This window comes from Ambystoma mexicanum, chromosome 12 (assembly GCF_040938575.1).
Source record: "Ambystoma mexicanum isolate Mex_15411 chromosome 12, UKY_AmexF1_1, whole genome shotgun sequence".
NCBI classification, from domain to species: domain Eukaryota; kingdom Metazoa; phylum Chordata; class Amphibia; order Caudata; family Ambystomatidae; genus Ambystoma; species Ambystoma mexicanum.
Window position 1 is genome coordinate 1,107,549,384 of NC_090936.1, and position 19,184 is coordinate 1,107,568,567.

Here is a 19,184-nt window from a genome sequence, read left to right on the forward strand (position 1 = left end):
GCTTAGCAAAAGTAACATGACAATCTCATTCACAGACATCGGTATCACCTGCGCAACTCCTGGCATGTGCTCACTAAGGACAATGCTTGTGATACATGCTTTGGCACATGAGGTGGTGGTAGGAGACATCCCTGCCAACTTGACATGTTCATTTACGGCATTGCAGTGCTTGCACAAGCCGTGCCCCTGATTACCAGAACTTGCTGGAAAGTACCGACTGATTTAACTTTACGGGCCGTGGTGTCCTCAGAACTAGTTGCACGCACAATACTCTCCCTGGACCTAGAGGGTCTGCTGGTGTCGGCCAAAAGAATTGTGGTCCTAGGTTCAGGGATGCCAATGGTGCACAATTGTATGAATTGATCCCACTGTACCCCTCAAGGAGTTGACAGATGCTGAACTTTTTGAGGAAAACAACGATGACAGGGAAATACTCGAAATATGCATCCCCTGTGAGAACATGGTAAAGTATGGAAGGGTACAGAGCCCCCTCATTGCTGTTGTCATGCAACCCCCATTCAGCCAAGCAGACTCACAACAGGTCCCCACACAATAACCAACCCACATGATGTAGGGATGCTGAAAGAGGAGACTGCAGTACAAATCACAATAAAGAATGGAGCAGTGTTGCCCCAGGTGAAGCAATACCCATTATCGAGGGAGGCGACAGAGGGGATCAGAGACACAATACATGCCGTGCTACACCAAGGGATCATAGCACCCTCTACCTCACCATGAAATAGGGCTATATACCCTATTAAAAAGGGTTCCAGGGGCAGTTGGAGGATGATCCAGGATCTCTGCCCCCTCAATGACATAGTGCAGAAAGAATGTCCACTTGTTCCAAACCCGGCCTCCATTTTGTGCAGTATCCCCAAGGAAGGGAACCATTTCACGGTGGTCAATTTAAACAATGCCTTCTTTTCGGTACCCCTACACCCAGACTCACAGTATCTCACAGCATTTACGCATGGTGGAAAGCACTATGAACATACTCCTTTGCCGCAAGGGTATTGCGAGAGTCCAGCATATTAACAGGTTACTGCACAAAGGCTTAGGTAATATACTGGTACCCGTCACAGTAATTCAGTACATAGATGATTTATTGGTGTGCAGGGACAGTGAACAGAACTGTCACAGAGACTCCATTGTCCCTTTACAACTGTTAGCCCGCAAGGGGTATAAAGTCGACAAGGCCAAACTGCAGTATTGCCAACATGAAGTGCTCCATCTAGAGCAGCTCATTTCTGCAGAAGGCAAAAGAATTATCCCTGACAGGGCAGCAACAGTGCATACCACAAACACCCTGACCAGTTACAGTAAAAGACATGCACACATTCATGGGCTTGTGTAACCCTTGCAGGGCTTGGATTCTGGATTACCCAGCATACACATGGTCACTCTTACAGGGCCTCAAGAAAGCACAAAAAGAAAACAGTAAAATAGAGTGGACTGCAAACATGATTTAGAGTTTCAATGATCTAAAGGAAGTGATTTCGACCGCCCCCGTTCTTGCCACCCCAGACTACATGCAGGAGTTTTACATATTCTCACACTCAAACGGGAGACTCATGACAGCGGTACTAACGCAGAATAGCACAAATGGCCACAAGCCACTGGCCTACTACAGTGGTGAACTAGACTCAGTGATGCAGGGACAGTTTGCATGCGAGCAAGCTCTTGCTGCAGCTACTTTTGCAATTCAGAAGAGTTCCACAATTGTTATGGGGTGTTCAGTGACTTTGTATGTGGAACACTCAGTATTTGCTATCATATAACGATCCAAGTCCACTCTCACCACCCAGCGGGCATCAGTGTATGAGATTATCCTCTCAAGACCACATATCCATGTGTAAGGTGTAAAACAGTGAACCCTGCAACGTTTCTGATGGAACTGTGCACAGACAAAGACTTGTAGGAGCATGACTGTACCACTTATGAGAGCAAGGAGGATGATATCTGTAAAGAGAGACCTTTGGAGGAGGGTGAGGTACTTTTTGTTGATGGTTCAGCGACAATTGACCAAAACACAGGTCAGAGACGTGTTGGGGCAGCAGTGGTGCGCCTAGAAGCGGGTGACTATGAGACACTAGTAATGAAAAGATTGCCCATGCATTACTCAACACAAGTGTCATAAATCATAGCACTTATTGAAGCATTTTGGGTGTCAAAGGGGTGTTATGCCACCATTTATTCAAACTCTGTCTGCGTCACCACAGTGGTGCATGCAGTCTTTCACACTGGCAAAGGAGGGGTTTCAGGCAGACAGACGGATAGCCAGTGCAACATACTGTGCTACTGAGTACACTGATTTCTGCCCTTGCAGAACCATCTCTAGTGGCGGTCGTCAAATGCGCAGCCCACACAAATGACACTGATGACATCTCATTAGGAAATGCAGCCGCTGATGCGGCAAAGGCAGCAGCACATTTCCCAGTGCCCACACCTGCTGAGTATGTCATTGCAGCCATCACTACAAGGCCAGACACAGACCCATACACATCCTTACCCATAGCACAGATAATAGAACTTCATTGTAGGGCACCGCAATAAGAACAAGAAATTTGTCTCAAATGTGGGTGCGTGCAGTCTCCAACTGACCTCTTATTGATGCAACAATGCACTGAGAAGGTAGTGGTGCCCGTGGAACTATTATGCACAGCTTTTGAGCAGTTGCACTACCCCTCTCACAGCTCCAAACAACACATTGGAGAAGACATACAAAAAGATTGGTTTAAAGCTAATCTCCTGGAATACCTCTCAAAGATGGTTGTGCAATGCGCCACCTTCCTGGACTTGGGTCGTGCAATGTACCACTTTCTGGCCAGTGTTCAGTACAGAGATGACACTCCGAACATTGTGAGGCACCCTGCCCCGCACCATCGGGCCATTTGGCGAGCTCCATATTGACTGTGCAGACATGGGTGAGAGATGCAAGGGAGCGCAATATCTGATTGTGGTGGTGTGCCCATTCTCGCGATGGGTTGAGGCCGGTCCACATGCCCACCCAAAATTCCTTGTGCATGATGTATTCCCCCGATGGGGGTTATGTGACGTTCTGAGGTCTGACAACGGCACTCACATTTTCAAAGATCTCTTTAAGGAAATCACAGCACTATTCGGCATTAAACAGTGCATGTGATCCATTTATCACCTCCAAGCCAATGGCGTTGTGGATCAGATAAAAAGACTCCTCAATAGTAGGCTCTCTAAGTTGTGTAATACCCTAAAAAAGAACTGGGTACACTGCCTGCCCCTGTTCAATTTGTACACTTAGCCCTGCAAAGACCATCATCTCTCACCCCATGAGATAGTGACTGGCAGACGCCCATCTCCCCTATGAGGCGGGCATCAGATGCCCATAGGGCTTTGACAATTCTGGGGGAAGAATTCAAAGCATACTTAACAAATCTAACATTTGCAATCAAATGTGTCTCATGACAAATCGTACCACATTACCCAGATGACACCCAATATACTACAATTCCACCGGCTGATATAGCTCCCGCCCAAACACTGTTGCCGGGGGAGCTGGCGTATGTCAGAAGTTTCATGTGAAAATTGAACAATCCCAGTTTCCATGGGCCCTACAAAGTTGTGTTGTCCACCCCAGTCGGAATAAAGGTGAAAGGGCTCTGATATTGGATGCACCTCTCAGACATTCGCAGGGCCCCACCAAATTCAACACCACTACCCTAAAAACGGACACAACCAGTATACCTCATCCCACTTAGCTTACTGCTGACAATGTAAATGCATGTAAAAGAGAGAATTAAACATGCATTGCTGCTAGAAGAATACGCTCTGTGAAATAAACAAAACCAAAACACTCTCTTTCTCTCTCTCTCTCTCTCTCTCTCTCTCTCTCTCTCTCTCTCTTTCCCATCCCTCACCCCCCTATCCTCTCCCCTTCCCATGGCCACCCAACCAGTTCTTGTTCTTTATACAGGTAAAGAGAAGATGGAAAATTCAACATCTAATTGTTCATTGAATAGTGATGGAAATGTTATTAGTTCCACTAGGATGTATTCATATCAATGTGGCCTACATTTTACAGCTGCTTTGTTTACCTTCCTTATGTTTTTGTTAGGAATATATTGTGGGAAATCTTTTATCTAGGTGAGCCATCTAAAAAAGGGGGAGGGGGAACCTGACCACAAGCCTGAACCTGAATAAAAGCCTGAATGAAAGAACATCCTTTAATTTAACTGAACCTGTAAACACAACTGTATATATGTATCGTACATCCCAAGCAAATAGCACCAGTACCCGTACGACCGCACGAGCAGACTGTTTGAGATATTACTTCCAACTATCAAAAACCTCTTTTGGAGCATAAATAGTAGTGGTAACACCACGATTTGCAGGAATAGAGTACCAAGACGATATATATTCCATCATGACAGAATGAAAAGACAAGCACGTAGACTGAAATATGGCATCCCGTATGGAGCAGGACCATGTATACTGTTTTATCAATAAGCTGTGTGGGTTTAGACCCTATGGATGACGTCCTTAGTGATGTGGTGGACTCTTATAACTTACTGATGATGATAATTCAGGCAGAACGTTCTCGAGCAGCAGAGTCCTCTGCTGACACCTTTATGTTTTGTACAATTAAACCTTGTCAGCCTTGCAAGCAATCTCTTGGTCTTACAACCTATAAGGTTGTATTCTTTCTGGCATGAGCGTAACAGGGATTTTCCTTCACAAGTCAATATGCCTTTGACATGACCTTAAGTGCTCAGAATCACCGACCACAGAGGGCAGTATGTCATTGACATTTACTGAGTGTGCAGTATTACAGTCCATACGTTATCGGGATGTCCCAGACATCAGTTCTCAGATCTTGTACCAGAATCTGGACTATGCACTTCCTAACAAAGTAACCACACATGATTTGAAATATAGTATTTCTATTTCACCTGCTGGTGGACACTTTCTTTAACTATTCTTGGTATCTATTTAATAGAATGAGTTAATTAATCTTGTATTAAGTGCTTAATAATGGAGATCAGTCTCTAAGCTGGGGACCAGGGTTCTAACCTGTGTTGCTCTTCGTTATCTTATTTCCAACACAAAAGCATTGCCCCATAGCTATCCTCCCGCCTGGCCTTCACTTTCTGTGTTGTCTCAAGAGAGTTGATATATTTTAACTGCTGAGGCAAATAAAACAATGGAGCTAAAGTATTATCTCAAATCAACTTCACATATACTCTCTTCCACATATTTCCAGTGAAATGTGACATGGATGCTGTTGCTATTTTTTACAGTTAAACCAATTATTGAGTGGTCAACATTTGTGTGAGCTTGATGGTTCAATGTGATAATTTAATTTCTATAAATTTCTTTCTCAATAGATACTTCTCAATTTCCTATTTCTGAATAATTTTCTTTTATGTTCTACTTCATATTTTGCTTTTTCATTAATTTCAGTTTCATTGTTAGCTTTACCCTTTTTTATGCACTTTGGGGCTCATTCTGAGTTGGGCAGTCTGGTAAAAAAGTGTCGGTATCCGAGCATACCGCCACTGTACCGGACCACCTGACTATGGGAGTGCTGGTGGGGCACCTGGGTTACCTCCAGCTAAATGCTGTAGGTTAGCCAAGTGCCCTACTGGACAAAACAGGCCTTGTTACCGCCCGGCACTGCCAGTGGCAGTAACAATAGCAAAACCCCTCATATAAGACTCCATGAATGGGGATCAACACTGCTCCGCTGGCAACCGTAATCCGGTAGTAATACTGCCTGACCAGTTGCCGGAAATAGTATCCACTTTTGCCAGTATCCTGGCAGCTTTACGGCCAGGATACCGGTGGGGTCGGAATGAGGCCCTTTGTTTGCTATTTCTTCTAAGAGGGCCTCTACTATGGGACTCATTACAACTGTGCCGGTCCGGAAACAATGGTGCCGGTAAGCCTACTGGTATTGTTGTTTCCAGATCAGTACAGTACAACTCTGCGGACTGGTGCCATCCCGTCCGCCAGGGTCAGACCTGCCGGGCGGGATGGCACCCGCTCGCAGATTTTTCACAGGAGCACCGGCACTGTTGTTAACGGTGCCATTGCTCCCGTGTCCCCATTCCCATGGAGTTCTGGAACTCCATGGGAATGGGGACTAACAAAATCACTGGGGCCTGACTTTCCGGACACCGAACTCAGAATAGCCACATGGACTTGTGAGTAGTAGGCAACAGACATCATGGAGAGGATAAGAAAACTAAGTAGATCCAGCGCTCCCGGTCCTGATGGACTAACCAACGTAATGTTGATGGAGCATCCACACAAATGGTCTTCCTTCATACAAGCAGTTTTCAGAAATATTTCCAAAGAAAGGATAATACCGGACTCGTGGAAATTAGCAACAATAGTCCCCATTCATAAAAAAGGAGACAGGTCAGTCCCGAAGAATTATAGACATATAGCGTTGTTAGACGTTATTAGGGAAAATGTTCGGGTCTTTTTAGCTGGAGGAATTTACTGCCTGGACATCACGTGTAAACCAATTGATCCGCTTCAGACCGGATTTGTTAAAACTGTTGGAACCTCTGTAAACATCTTGCTTCTGAGTATACTGAAAGTCCCATACAAGTGGAGGTCAGATCTTCATAGCATTTGTGGACCTTGTCCAAGATTTCGACCGAGTGGATCGTAAACTGATGTGGCATAAGATCAAAGTCCAGTTGAATTGTGCAGTGCTTCTATCCTCCCCTATTGCAACCTAGCGAGGGGTCAAGCAGGGGTGCCCTAGGGCCCCTGCAATTTACAACTTTTTCACCTCGGACATTCAGCAATTTGAGCCTGCACTGATATCTTTTCTGCCATCAATTGGAGGGGTGGTATTGCGGACAACCTCATATTGATAGACCAAACAAAAATAGGTCTGCAAAGACAGTTAGACAGCCTACACAGATACACCGGCCAGAACCATCTGGCTATAAATCAACTAAAGACAAATATAATGTGCTTCCAACGAGGAAATTAAAGGGAGGAGTCCTTCGTATGGACTGTGGGCTCGAACCCAATAGAAAAATTGAGATATTTAAATAATTGGGAATCATCACGAACAACAGTTCAGTTGAGACTCTGCTCCTAGAAGATCTACTAGTGAAAGCAAAGTTGGTGGAGAGCCAAGCAAAGCTCATGGATAACAAATATGGCTGATTCTCATTGATGGCAGCCATAAAATACTACAAGGGGAAAGTAGTTCCTTCTCGAACGTATGGAGTGGAAGGTATTTTGGATATCTCTGTAGAGATTTGGGGAAAACTAGAAGCCATAGTGTGGAAAAAGATCTTAAATCTGCCAAATTAAACCCAAATTGAAGTGATCACAGAGAATTAAATCTAGTATCCCTCCGTCCGATTGTTGATTGGAAAAGGCTAGCTCTGTTTCGGAAAATAATCAATCCAAATAGTCTGATGGTCTTGAGTATAATTAACTGTGAAATAAAGAAAGAAAAACTCTAGAGATTAGCTAAATGTGTAAGCAACATTAAGACAATCATGGACAAACTTGGCTGCTCAGAAGAGGACCTAACTTTAAATCCGATGAACGTGAAGAAAAAACTGTTCCTCTTAGACTGGATTAAAACCTTGGAAAAGGCTAGTGCTTTGAAATTGGTTAAAGATGTGCCGCAGATCCCCTTAAAGCTCAACGAGGTACAGCCTTACCTTCAAAAATGTCCAAACCGGCTTTTCAGGGCAACTTTTATGAGAATGCACCTTAATTTAATCCAAACAAATGAAATATTGGCAATTAGAGGGCTCAGTCAGACGAAGAGTTGTAGATTTTGTACAAACTCAGCAACAATGGAATCTATTAAACATGTGGTGATTAGTTGCCCTGGTCTGATTAACTTACGAAACCAGTTTCTTACACCCCTTTTCTACACTCTTCAAACTTTGGACGATGATCATAGATGGTTAGCCCTGATGAGTGGGCAGAAAACATCTTGGTTTATTGCGGTAGTCTGGTTCATCAGTAAGGTCTACCCACCGACATAATTAATCATTCTAACTTCAGGATAGGAAAGAACAGTGACTTTTGAAATAAATGTGCGAATGCTTGAAAAAATAAAATAAGAAATGGGAATATAGTGTTTTTATGCAGTGTTTTTGTAAAAATTGCTATGCAATTAAATCAAATAAAAAAAACAAAAAAGAACTATACAGATAAACCAGAAGTTGCAATATTAGCTTGAACAGCAGCAATAAAGAAGTTCCAGGTAATGCCTCAATATTATGTGAAAAGTACTTTAATAATGCCTTTTAGGAAACAATATTCCGGTAGAAAATATATGCTTTTAAAATATATCTTTCTCAAAAAATGTCCCTTCACTGTGAATTCTGAAACACAGAGAATGCTAAAATAGGGTTCTTAGTCTTAGTTGGCGATGTCTGTGCCATGTCCATATAAAGAGCAGCAGCGTGTGTTTTCCAAGTTTGCTCAATCACACCGTTGAGTTGTGTATCATTGTTAGAGTTCAGAGGTGTATTTATCAGGGACCAGAAGGCTTTAGTTTTTTCTCCCACTGAGGACTATTAGCATTTGATGTGTGTCCTGTTGTAGTAATTTATGCCTGTGTGTAATGATAAAGGATTTGTATTCCTTTATAGATTTGGCAGCATTTGCTTTCAAACCCGGATGGTTGGACTTTGCAGCCTGCCACTTTAAGCGCCTCATCAATCTTCGTTTCTCAACCAAAATGGGGTCATATGTATGGCATCTCAGATTTTTTTTGTTGTACCCAGAGATCTTACTGCTGGAAGGGACTAACAATGGTCTATAGTCAATCGATTTTAAGGATCCATTTTCTCTCTCTCTTCTAGTAGTATAGTCATTTGAGACTGTGATTATATCTTCTGATTTTAATCTCAAACTGTTCCCAGCATAGTTTGCTTCAACTTTCACAGTCATTGCAGAGGCCCAGGCTATAGTTACGAGATTAAAAGTCAGTTTGAGGAGATTATGGTGACTTTCTGCAGTCCTTATGACATCATAAGATTTAATGAGTTAAAATCGGTCAGTAGAGACGAAGATATGATGCAAGTCAGCAGCTTGGTTTTCTCGTTCCCATGTTCGAATACTGGTAGAGTCTATGCCCTCGTCTTTTTTCAACTGGTGAAGGTTTCTGTCCTTCATCAGTCTTGACCATTTTTTGCCCCTTCTAAGCGCTGATGTGTTAAAGTTTTGGGCCTTGTTGGTCTACTTTGAGGGTCCACAAATCACGTTTAAATCATCACATATTAAAGTGTGTGTGATCTCGTTATTCAATATGGCGTCGTCTAGGATTAAGGTGACTACCTCGATGAATTTTTCGTCTGAAATAGCTTGTGGGTTCCAGTAGCTCGTTTGTATCATTGTGCAGCCTTTTTTTCTTGCCTTGTGTGTTTGCCGATGTTCTGGCCAGTCAACGAGGATTGCCAGGCAGAAAAGGTCCTGATGCAAGATTCTTATTAGCTTTATCCCAACTCCTGAGCTTAATGCTATCAATAGGCCAGAGTAGGCACGTTCTTTTTCTCCCTTTGCAGTCGGAGGTGTGATCACTTCGTAGCCATCCCTGTGTGGGGAGTTTATGAGCCATGTTTCTTGCAAACATAGTAAATCATAGGCACCCAGGTTAACATCACTTGGAATCGTTAAGTGGGGGAATCCTCTAGTGTTCCAACATGCAACCTTCAAGAGTTGTCCTTTACATATTTGATCAATATGAGGTATATCCGTGATCTTCTTTCTCTTCAAGGGAGGATCCTTAACCTCCTTTGATGATGACCTGGGTGGCTATTCTTTTTGCTTACAAAGCGCTTCTTGTATCCAAGACCAGTCTTTGACCGGTTGCTCATTTGTTTTCTGCACCGGCATCTCCTCGGATATCAATGGGCCTTCATTCCTGTTCTCGGGTATAAGGGTGATTTTTATAACCTGTCTTGGGCCAGTTGGCTTCCTTCCTATACCCAATGGATCTAGGTATACAGAGTTGTCCAGAGCTTTGCAGATGTGATTTTCACTGGTAGGTCAGTGTATCCTCTCTTCGCTTAGTTGTTTCGGGTTTATGACCTCAGAGCTTGCATCTCTTTTCCTCTTTGGAGCAGCGATCTCCTCCTCTTTAACCGGCGTTAAATCAAAGCCTAAGACTCGTAAGCTTTCCGTCGCCTCGGCCATCATTCCTTTTACCACCCGGGAGGCTATATGTAGGTAAACACAGTCAGTCCGATGTTTTATACCAAATTCGATAATTTGTATGTCATCCGTGGTTACTTGTCACAGGTTAGGCATGCTGTGCAGTATCTGCATCACGGTTCTTCTATTCAGGATGATCTTGCTACTTTTGTCCAGCATACTTTCTAACATAAATGTCTGATTTCCTCTTTGATCACTTCTTTGATAATAGGTACTTTTGTTATGTCTGTGTTTATCGGCTTACTCTCTGTAGGTTGTTCATGCAAGCTGGCTTGTGTTTCATCCTTCAGAACTGCCCCTGCTCCCTCCAAGAGTTCAGCATCTGAAAGTTCGTGGACTGATTCTATGGCTGCATCATCCCCAATCAGCTTCTGTTTTAGGAAGTAGTTATTCAAGCTTTCTGAGAACAGCATGCCCTTTCCATTGATTCTTTCTTAGGTGTGTTTCAGAAGCTTTGATGTGTTTGTTTTATTAATTGATGGATTTGAGGTTACACAGTCTTTTTCTTTATCTTTTTCAATTAGGGGGTTTTCTGGGGATCTCTGAGTCCTTTTTGTGGGCGTTTTTAGATTCTTTCTCGCCTGGTTTCCCTTTTGTTGTGTTTTCGAGGAGGTTTCTTATCTCCTTTTTGGGATGTGAGTCTTTTCATGTGTTTAGTAACTGCCGTTGCTGCAAAAATGGCTGGAGTTTTCTCAGATAAATTAGAGACAAGCGATTGTGAAACCTCTTTACCCACAGCGGGGCAGGCATCCACACTCTGCCCTCCTCCAAACATCCCACTGCATCGGCCTTGCTAGCCTCTATTACCAGACCAGGACACTCCGTTACACTCAATGGTGGCTTCCTTCCGATAGACGATCCGGGTCAAAGCGGCATCTCCATGGGGTGAAATTCTTTTCCCCAGCCTTATTAGAGGTACTTTTACTTCCACATTTCTCGGGAGTGAGTAATTTGTTTGCAATCTCCTGTGTAGCGTGGATTTGTGCCAAGACTACTGTGGCTACACGCAGGTTTTTGTGGGTTTCTCGTAGGAAGTCCGGAGTCAGACTCATGTTGCTGCCAATCCCAATCTTGTCTTGAATATGGAGTTTCCATCGGCTCTCATTAATTAATAGCAGCTGTTTATCCAGGCTGCTTGATTTCACCGCAGCGACTCCACTTACCCCCTGGTCTGACCCGACAGACTCTGAAAGTGATAGAGGGCACTTGCATATTTCTTCATGCTCAATTGTCACATGTGGAACGCCTTCTAAATTCAAGTCAGGCAGGGCAAGTTCTAGGTGAGAGCAAACCCTGCATTGAATGTTTTTTTCTATCATGTGTATTGCGGGGCCTCCAACCTTGGAGGCGACCGTACTGAGGGTTTTGGGAGTATGTTCTGAGGGGCCAAGGACACCCGGTCTAGATGGGCTGTGCGGGCTGGACGACAGGCGCTTAACTACTTCTTCCGGCAGCACCTCGTCATCATGGTGGTTGGCAGCCAGGTCTGCAGCCTTCTGTCTGGCACTCTGCTGTAGGTGCGGTTGTTGCTGAGGGCGTGCACCTGAAGGTAGTGCCGAGACCCCTTCTGATGCTTGGTCGGGTTCCAACTCCCGCTCTGGACTTGCAATTCACAGGGGGGTTGATGGGGGAATCGTCCGCTCTCTTTCTTCATCCCGCCTGCGAGAGCTCTGCAAAAACTGCCGACATGATTTCTTGATAGGCTATTGATTTTCTGCTGGAGTTGACAGCGGGTAGAGAGCAGCCTGACAGCCCTGAGAGTTCTGGCAGGACTGTAACTCTCCGTAACTCTGCAGTGGCTCCACGGCAAGGAATGTCTTTTGCGTAGTGGGTCCACCCACTAAAATAGAGCCAGTAGAAAAACTTCAGAGCCACAAATCATAGACAAACTCCACTGCAGGACTTCAACTCTGCGTAACTCTGTGGCCGCTCTGCGGCAAATAAAGTCTTTTGAGTAGTGGGTCCACCCACGAGAATAGAGCCAGTAGAAAGACTTCAGAGCCACAAATCATAGACAGACTCCAATGCAGGACTGAAACTCTCTGTAACTCTGCGGCAGCTCCGCGGCAAGCAAAGTCTTTTGAGTAGGTGGTGCACCCACTAGAATAGAGCCAGTAGAAAGACTTCAGAGCCAGAAATCATAGAGCGACTCCACTGCAGGACTGTAACTCTCTGTAACTCTGTGGCTGCACCGCGGCAAGCAAAGACTTTTGAGTAGTAGGTCCACCCACTAGAATAGAGCCAGTAGAAAGACTTCAGAGCCACAAATCGTAGACAGACTCCACTGTAGCACTGTAACTCTCTGTAACTCTGTGATACAGTTTTTATCTCAGCGAAGGGGAGGCATAATCACTGTTAATCACGTGTAGCTTGCAGGCTAAGTTAGAACATTTTGCCCAAGCCAGAAAACCTTGAAAAAAAAGACCAAGCCCACATCTCTGCACAATCAAGGAAGGTAAATATGTGCATAGTTTTGTGAAAATCAATTGATTTGTCATCTCTTACAGCATACCATTCAAGAGCCTTAATTATGTATACCTTGATATTTTCCACACTTTCATGCTCATTCCTTTGCAATTTTCTATAACCGTAAATTCACTTTGCTGTGCCTATTTTCTTATCCTGTTACCGGTTTACTTAAGTGTATTATAAATTATACTTTTTTGTCATACTTCACCCAAAGTTGCAGGGTAAACTTTGCCACTGATCCAAAATGGATGTATGGTGTGGTTTCTCTTTGACATTGAGGTCTAAGTTGGAAAGGTACCACATATATCTTCAGGCTTAAATCTTGTCTTCTCACTTTTTATATCATATATGCATGGAATTTATGAAGCGCAAATGCAGGGTGTAGGGTAGCAGATGTAGGCGAGATGGATAGAGGAAGGGAATATTCAAGTGGGGATTAGTTGGACAATTAACAGTGAAATATCCTTCAAAGGGGAGAGCCTTCAGATCCTTCCTGACGTGCAGGATGTAGGGAGCTCATTTGATCTGCATTAGTAACTAGTTCAAGGGTTAGGGTGTATAAGAGGAAAAGACACCTTGACAAGATTGTTTTCATATTTCACTTCTTAAAACAATGTTTTCAGGTGTAGCCCCCTTCTCTATCTTTTATCAATTGTGATTCCACATATGTTCCCCATAACACACGTACAGTGCACCATTGCTTCTGAGCTAGATGGTTTGGGACAGCTTTAATGCAACGGTTAGGGGTGAATTGATGAACATCACGGCCCGCACAAGGAAAAAGGGAGTGTCCGAGCTGAAGAAGTTAGAGAGTGCATTAGAGGGATGCTAGAAGAGATATCAAATGATAAGAGGTAGCGAGGAAAATGATGATATGGACAGAATGCGGGAGTGTTATAAGCGTGAGATGGACAATCAGTACGAGAAAGGTATGTTTTTTCATGAAACAGAAATTCTGGGATCAGGGGGACCAGAATGGTAGGCTGCTGACAAATATACTACGTGGACTGATTGATAGCCCCTTTGTTCAGAGAGTAGAAGGTGAAGGTGGGGAGTATAAAGTTAAGAAAGTTGGGATTTGTGAAAGTTTTAGGAAATGTTATGATTCGTTGTATAGGGAGGGTCAGTTTCCAGCACCTGAGGATATGGATAGATTGTTTGATAACATTATTTTGCCAAGGGTGTAAGAGGATAAGGCTGTAGCTGTAGATAGACCCATTTCAGGGGAGGAAGTATTGCCTGCCATTGACCAGCTTATTGTGGGTAAGTCGCCTGGTTTATACGGTCTCCCTGTAGAGTTCTACAGAGCATTGGGTCCGGTATTAAAACCTATTGTGCAATTTGTACAATAATTTCATGTTAAATGGGTTAGTGTGTCCTACGATGAAGGAGGCCTGTATTGTAGTGATCCCGAAGCCAGGTAAAGACCACAGAAAATGCAAAACTACAGACCAATATCGTTGCTGAATGTTGATCTAAAAATTGCATTGGTGATCTGATTAACCAATCTCAGGTTGGCTTTATGCGGAGCAGATATGGGTATGATCATGTGAGAACATTAATAGATATAATGGGACTCCCGAAGGAATAGATCCAGAATACACTCCTAATTTTTGTGGACACGAAGAAGGCCTTCAGTCGTGTTAATTGGTCCTTTCTGGATTATACACTTAGAAAAATGTGTTTTGGGGATACCTTTTTAAGAGTTATTAAAATGCTTAATTCATCTATCTGTGCTAGAGTTTGGGTTAACTGCATTTTGTCTGCCCCATTTTCTTGTCAAGAGGTACTAGGCAAGGCTGTCTTTTGTTGCCATACCTTTTTAATCTTGCAATTGAGCCGTTGATTGCATACATAAGCAGGCACAAAGTCTACATGGTTTAGAATACGGGCACAGTGAAATTAAAATCTTGTGTTATGCGGAGGATGTGACTATTGTTTTGACCAATCCACAGGAAGGGAGTGAAAAGTTAATACGTATGTTCAATGAGGTGGGGTTATTATCTGGACATAAGGTCAACCGGGAAAAGACGGTTGTCTTCTTTCTAGATGTTTCGCTACCAAGGGAGAATTTGGGTTCGTGGGAATGTCAGTGGGAGATGGGAGCTATGAAATATTTTGGAATATACCTGGTTTGTGACCTGAGGAAAAAGGTGGAGTTTAATGTCTCAAAAGTTTTGGAAAAGATACAGAGGGATGTATTAAAATGGGGTAGTTTACCACAGGGGCTCTTGGCGAAAATAAATGCCATTAAAATGGTTTTCTTGCCAAAGGTAATTTATATTATCCAATCTATTCCATTGACGTTCACTAAGAAGATCATTGATAGTATTGATAAAGTCTTCCAATAGTTTCTTTGGGGGGTGGGAAACAGACCTAAGGTTCCTAGATACATTTTGACGCGGTATGTGAGGAAAGGGGCTTTTGGCTATCCTAATTTATTGAACTATTGTGCTGGATTTGTTCTAAAGAGGTCAGAGTTCTATTTTCCTGATGTGGGAAGTGATGTGCCCTATTGGCAAATCATTGAGAGTACGCTATTTTCGTCTTATGCTTTACGTAACATGTACTCGATGTCTCGATCACCTGACATTGTTTCGGGCATTTGCTACTTGCCCCTAGGAGCAGGGAATTGCCATAGTCATGCCTGGAGAGTATTGTAGCTCTGGCTATGGTGCAGAATTTTACTGTGAAATTACCCACTTTGGTTGTTGCTAGGGGTGGCCTTACAAACATTTATGATGGCTCGAGGAGAAAACATCTAGGTACATTGCAATGCCTCCTTGTGGCATAATGATGGATTACAAATATCAAATAAGACTGTGTTGGCAAAGCTGGATCAGTAAGGGCATTTTTAGAATACGTGATGTATGGGAGGGTGATCATATGATATCCTTTGAACGCCTTAGAGATTCCTTTGGGCATGAGGGAAGGGAACATGCACAATATATATCCTTTTAACTGAACGGCAGAGAATGTTAGGGGAACAAATGAAGGAGAGACCTATGGTTTCTGATGTTATGCATTCTCTTCCATGTGCAGTGTCGACATACATGAAACTTATGCCGTTGGATCGTATGTTGAGTCATGGGAAAAATTGCATCGGGTTTGGGTAGAGGAATTTGGAATGGATATTCCTACGAGGGGAATGGGAAAGTCTGCTGGGTAAAGGGGTGCAGTCAAAAATGGATTTAGGCTTGAGGTATTTTAGACAGAGGATTTTATGTAGATTGTATTGGACCCCTACCCGAATGGCCAAGCTAGGATTGTTGGATAATGATCTCTGTTGGGGTTGTGGTCTTAATGGGGGCACCCTGCTCCATATGCTATGGCCATGCTCAAGGGTATCTATCTTATAGAGGGATGTTTTGAACAGTCTAGATATTGTGATAGGGGACTCCCTACCACAAACACCTTACTCGACGATATTATTATCGAGCAGGGAGAGAGGGGACCTGGGCAGTGTGAGAAGAGGATGGATTAACAGGGTATTAGTGGTAGCGGCTAAACAAATATTAAAAGTTTGGAAGTCAAGGAAAAAGCCGGTTGTGGATGAATGGCTGAGTGATGTTCGTACTTTGTCTGATTACGACAAAATTTTGTTAATGAAGCAGAAGAGAAAGGAGCATTACCTTAGAACTTGGGGTTATTTCAATGAATTATACAGTTGATGTTCACCGATTACATGCATCATTTTTTGGCTGGATGGATGGGGGTTATTATTTTCGTACTTGATGTTGTGTGTTGTGTTTGTTGGTGTTCAACTGTAGATAGGGATTTGTGGTAGTGTGTTCAGGTTTTAAAGTTTGGGATTTAAGTTTGGTTAGGTTTAGTTAATTGTTATTATAAGTATTATGCAATTTGAATGCATATCTCTGGTGTAATGGATACGTACATGTTACTTTTCTCTTGTATGTTTTACTTTCAAAATGATAAATAAAGTAAATAAAAAAGCAAATACAATACTAGCATGTATACTTTTTCCTTTCTTTGAAATCTAATAATTACCATGTGACTCATGCTTACTGAACAGTAAGCATGAGACATATCAACAGCATCCATGTCACATTTCACTGGAGATATGTTGAAGTAATGTAGAGAGTATAAGTGAAGTTGGTTTGAGATAATAATTTAGATTCGTTGTTTTAATTGCCCCAGCAGTTAAAATATAGCAACTTTCTTGAGGCAACACAGCAGGTTGAGGCTGAATTCAGGATTATCTAGAATAGTCACTATTACTGTTCAGGTAAGGTATCCAACCTAGTATTATACTTCCTGTTTTATAGTGAAGGCCTAGATAAGAAGCAAAAGTGGAATGTACATGTGTTGATGGTACTAGTTGAAGGAATAGCATTTAACTAGTCTCTTGGATCTCTACTTTTTATTGCTCAATTCCTTTCTGCAATGCTTTAGCCAACAATTGTCTTCAGCCAATCATTGTTCTGATCTTCTGCTCCTTCTAGCTTTGGAGATTGCCTTGGTAACACGGTTTGGTGATACATGTGATGAAGATGCCTTGTAGAATTCAATGGCCTTTAATATTCTCAAATGACGTCCCTGATTGCTTAGCCTTACCCAAACCAATGATGGCAAAATGCGGCATTAATTTGATTAGGCAGCTGCATAGAGACAGGGGCTAGCATTTCCTCAATTGATAATGATGACCTCTCCAGATAACAAAAGTATTGAAGAGATAATGTGCAAACCCAGGCATCTGTGTGGACCATATAATTGCAATGAAAGAAGGCAAAGGATGAAATTCCTTAAAACGTTTAAAGCAACTCTGCTCTGGTAGATAAAGCATCACTCCCTACAGCTTTACAATCTGTCACCAAGTTTGTTGCTTGCTATTTCAATACAGATAGTAGTCCTTTTGAGTGCATCAGTGTGGAAGAACAATGCATGTGGAGGCAGATTTTCTTTAAACAATATTCCTAGTTAATGGTAATCTGAATTTTGATTGACAACTCTCTGGTTTTTTGGCTCCTATGTGCATCCCATCTTTCATTTGTAGTCAAATTGATCAATACACTTTCTAATATGAAGTGCAGGTGTGACTGTATTCCCGCCACAATAAGAGCATTACATCGAGTGATGGATGCTCTGTAGTCTGAAATTCATGACATCTGGCTCCATTACTCTTCTATCGCTCGCTAAGTATTCTGATCTGCTACCCTAGAAGGGCAGTTGTAGTCCCTTGATATGACCAAACCTGCTTCCATAAATGCTTCGGGAATATAAGGGTTTCCGGGCAGCACCTTTGAATGTGCTGGATCAAAGGTTATACAATACCACAAATGTTTCCGAAAAAAATTGTAATAAATTCATCAGATGAAGATTTTTAAAGATATGCAAATCATGTCACGGGCCCATGGCCTTTGTGCATGTCTTTTTTTTTCTTGACAACTAGTGGCTACCAAAAAGATCAATAAGCAATTTTTTCCAGTATTATGGCTCAATTGGTGTGTTAGAGATGTTGTTATAAGAGCTGAAGTGCATGTACTTGAAGGTACCTCTCATTGGTGCAGGAAGTCCTGCTGAAATCTCTAAGAGGTCTTGTGCAGAAGTTTACCAAACCACATATTAAAATCTTGCATAATTTGTATCTGATCTCTCCTCTGTCTGTGTATGCAGTGTAACATTTTTTAGAATTCCTCCAAAAAGTTACAATCAGATGGAGACAATTTTCTATTCATTCTATTTTGCCTCCATTGAAACAATTCTCTTACCGACACAAATGCGACATTCCATAGAATTTCACTTTCATTAATGACCACTTGTCCTCCAGCAGTTCCAACAGGATCGAAGTACCCAACCTTGGTTCTTGTCGACGTCTTGTTTTCGAAGGTTTCCCAATTCCATATGTCATAGCTGTTCTGTAAGATTCCGTCATCATCAAAAGATAATTCTTCTCCAGCCTTGTTTTTAAAATGGACCTTTTTCAAATAACGAAGAACCTATAGGATGAAAGCGCATCGTCAACCCCCAAAACAGTGAGGATCTCTGAAACAATTGAATCTTGATATCAGGGATTTACATGAAACCATGGGAACCATCATGTCCAATGCCCTAGATGGCTCTGTGGACTAATACATACACCTACTGCAGAGATTGTAATTATTCCAAAATCCAGGCAGGTCTGTTCAGCCTTTCACCTCTGTGAGGTCAACAAAATGAGCACCACTGAGCTGTGTAACCATAATTCCTTTTATTACATATAATTGATACTTCAGTGATAAAGGATATGTGAGCACTGAGTTAGTATTTGATGTACACATTGGGCCTATTGATTAGCACCATTCTGGGTTGCCTGTAATATTTGCAATTTCAATGTTAGGCTACAATTCCACTACCGGCATTCCTATACATTGCACATTCACAGCTGTGCTAGTGTAAGGGTGTGTGTGTGGTTTACCACTGTCTAAACAGTGGTAAATCTTTAATGTGTGCACAGAGCCTGAACCATGGACTTAGCCCAGGACCCTGAGCCTGTGCCAGCCTTTACTTTCCTTCCATCATCATTGTCCTACCAT

At 42.6% G+C, this 19,184-nt stretch overlaps 1 protein-coding gene across 2 annotated transcripts in view; it reads right to left on the minus strand.

Moving 5' to 3' along the window:
* The window catches only part of LOC138514286 (vomeronasal type-2 receptor 26-like), a 613,935-nt gene that overhangs the window by 50,292 nt on the left and 544,459 nt on the right, over positions 1-19,184 (minus strand). For both annotated transcript variants that reach the window (XM_069629670.1, XM_069629671.1), the window contains exon 3: positions 18,381-18,608. In XM_069629670.1, the coding sequence (XP_069485771.1) occupies positions 18,381-18,608 (228 nt within the window). The remainder of the gene's footprint in view (positions 1-18,380; positions 18,609-19,184) is intronic.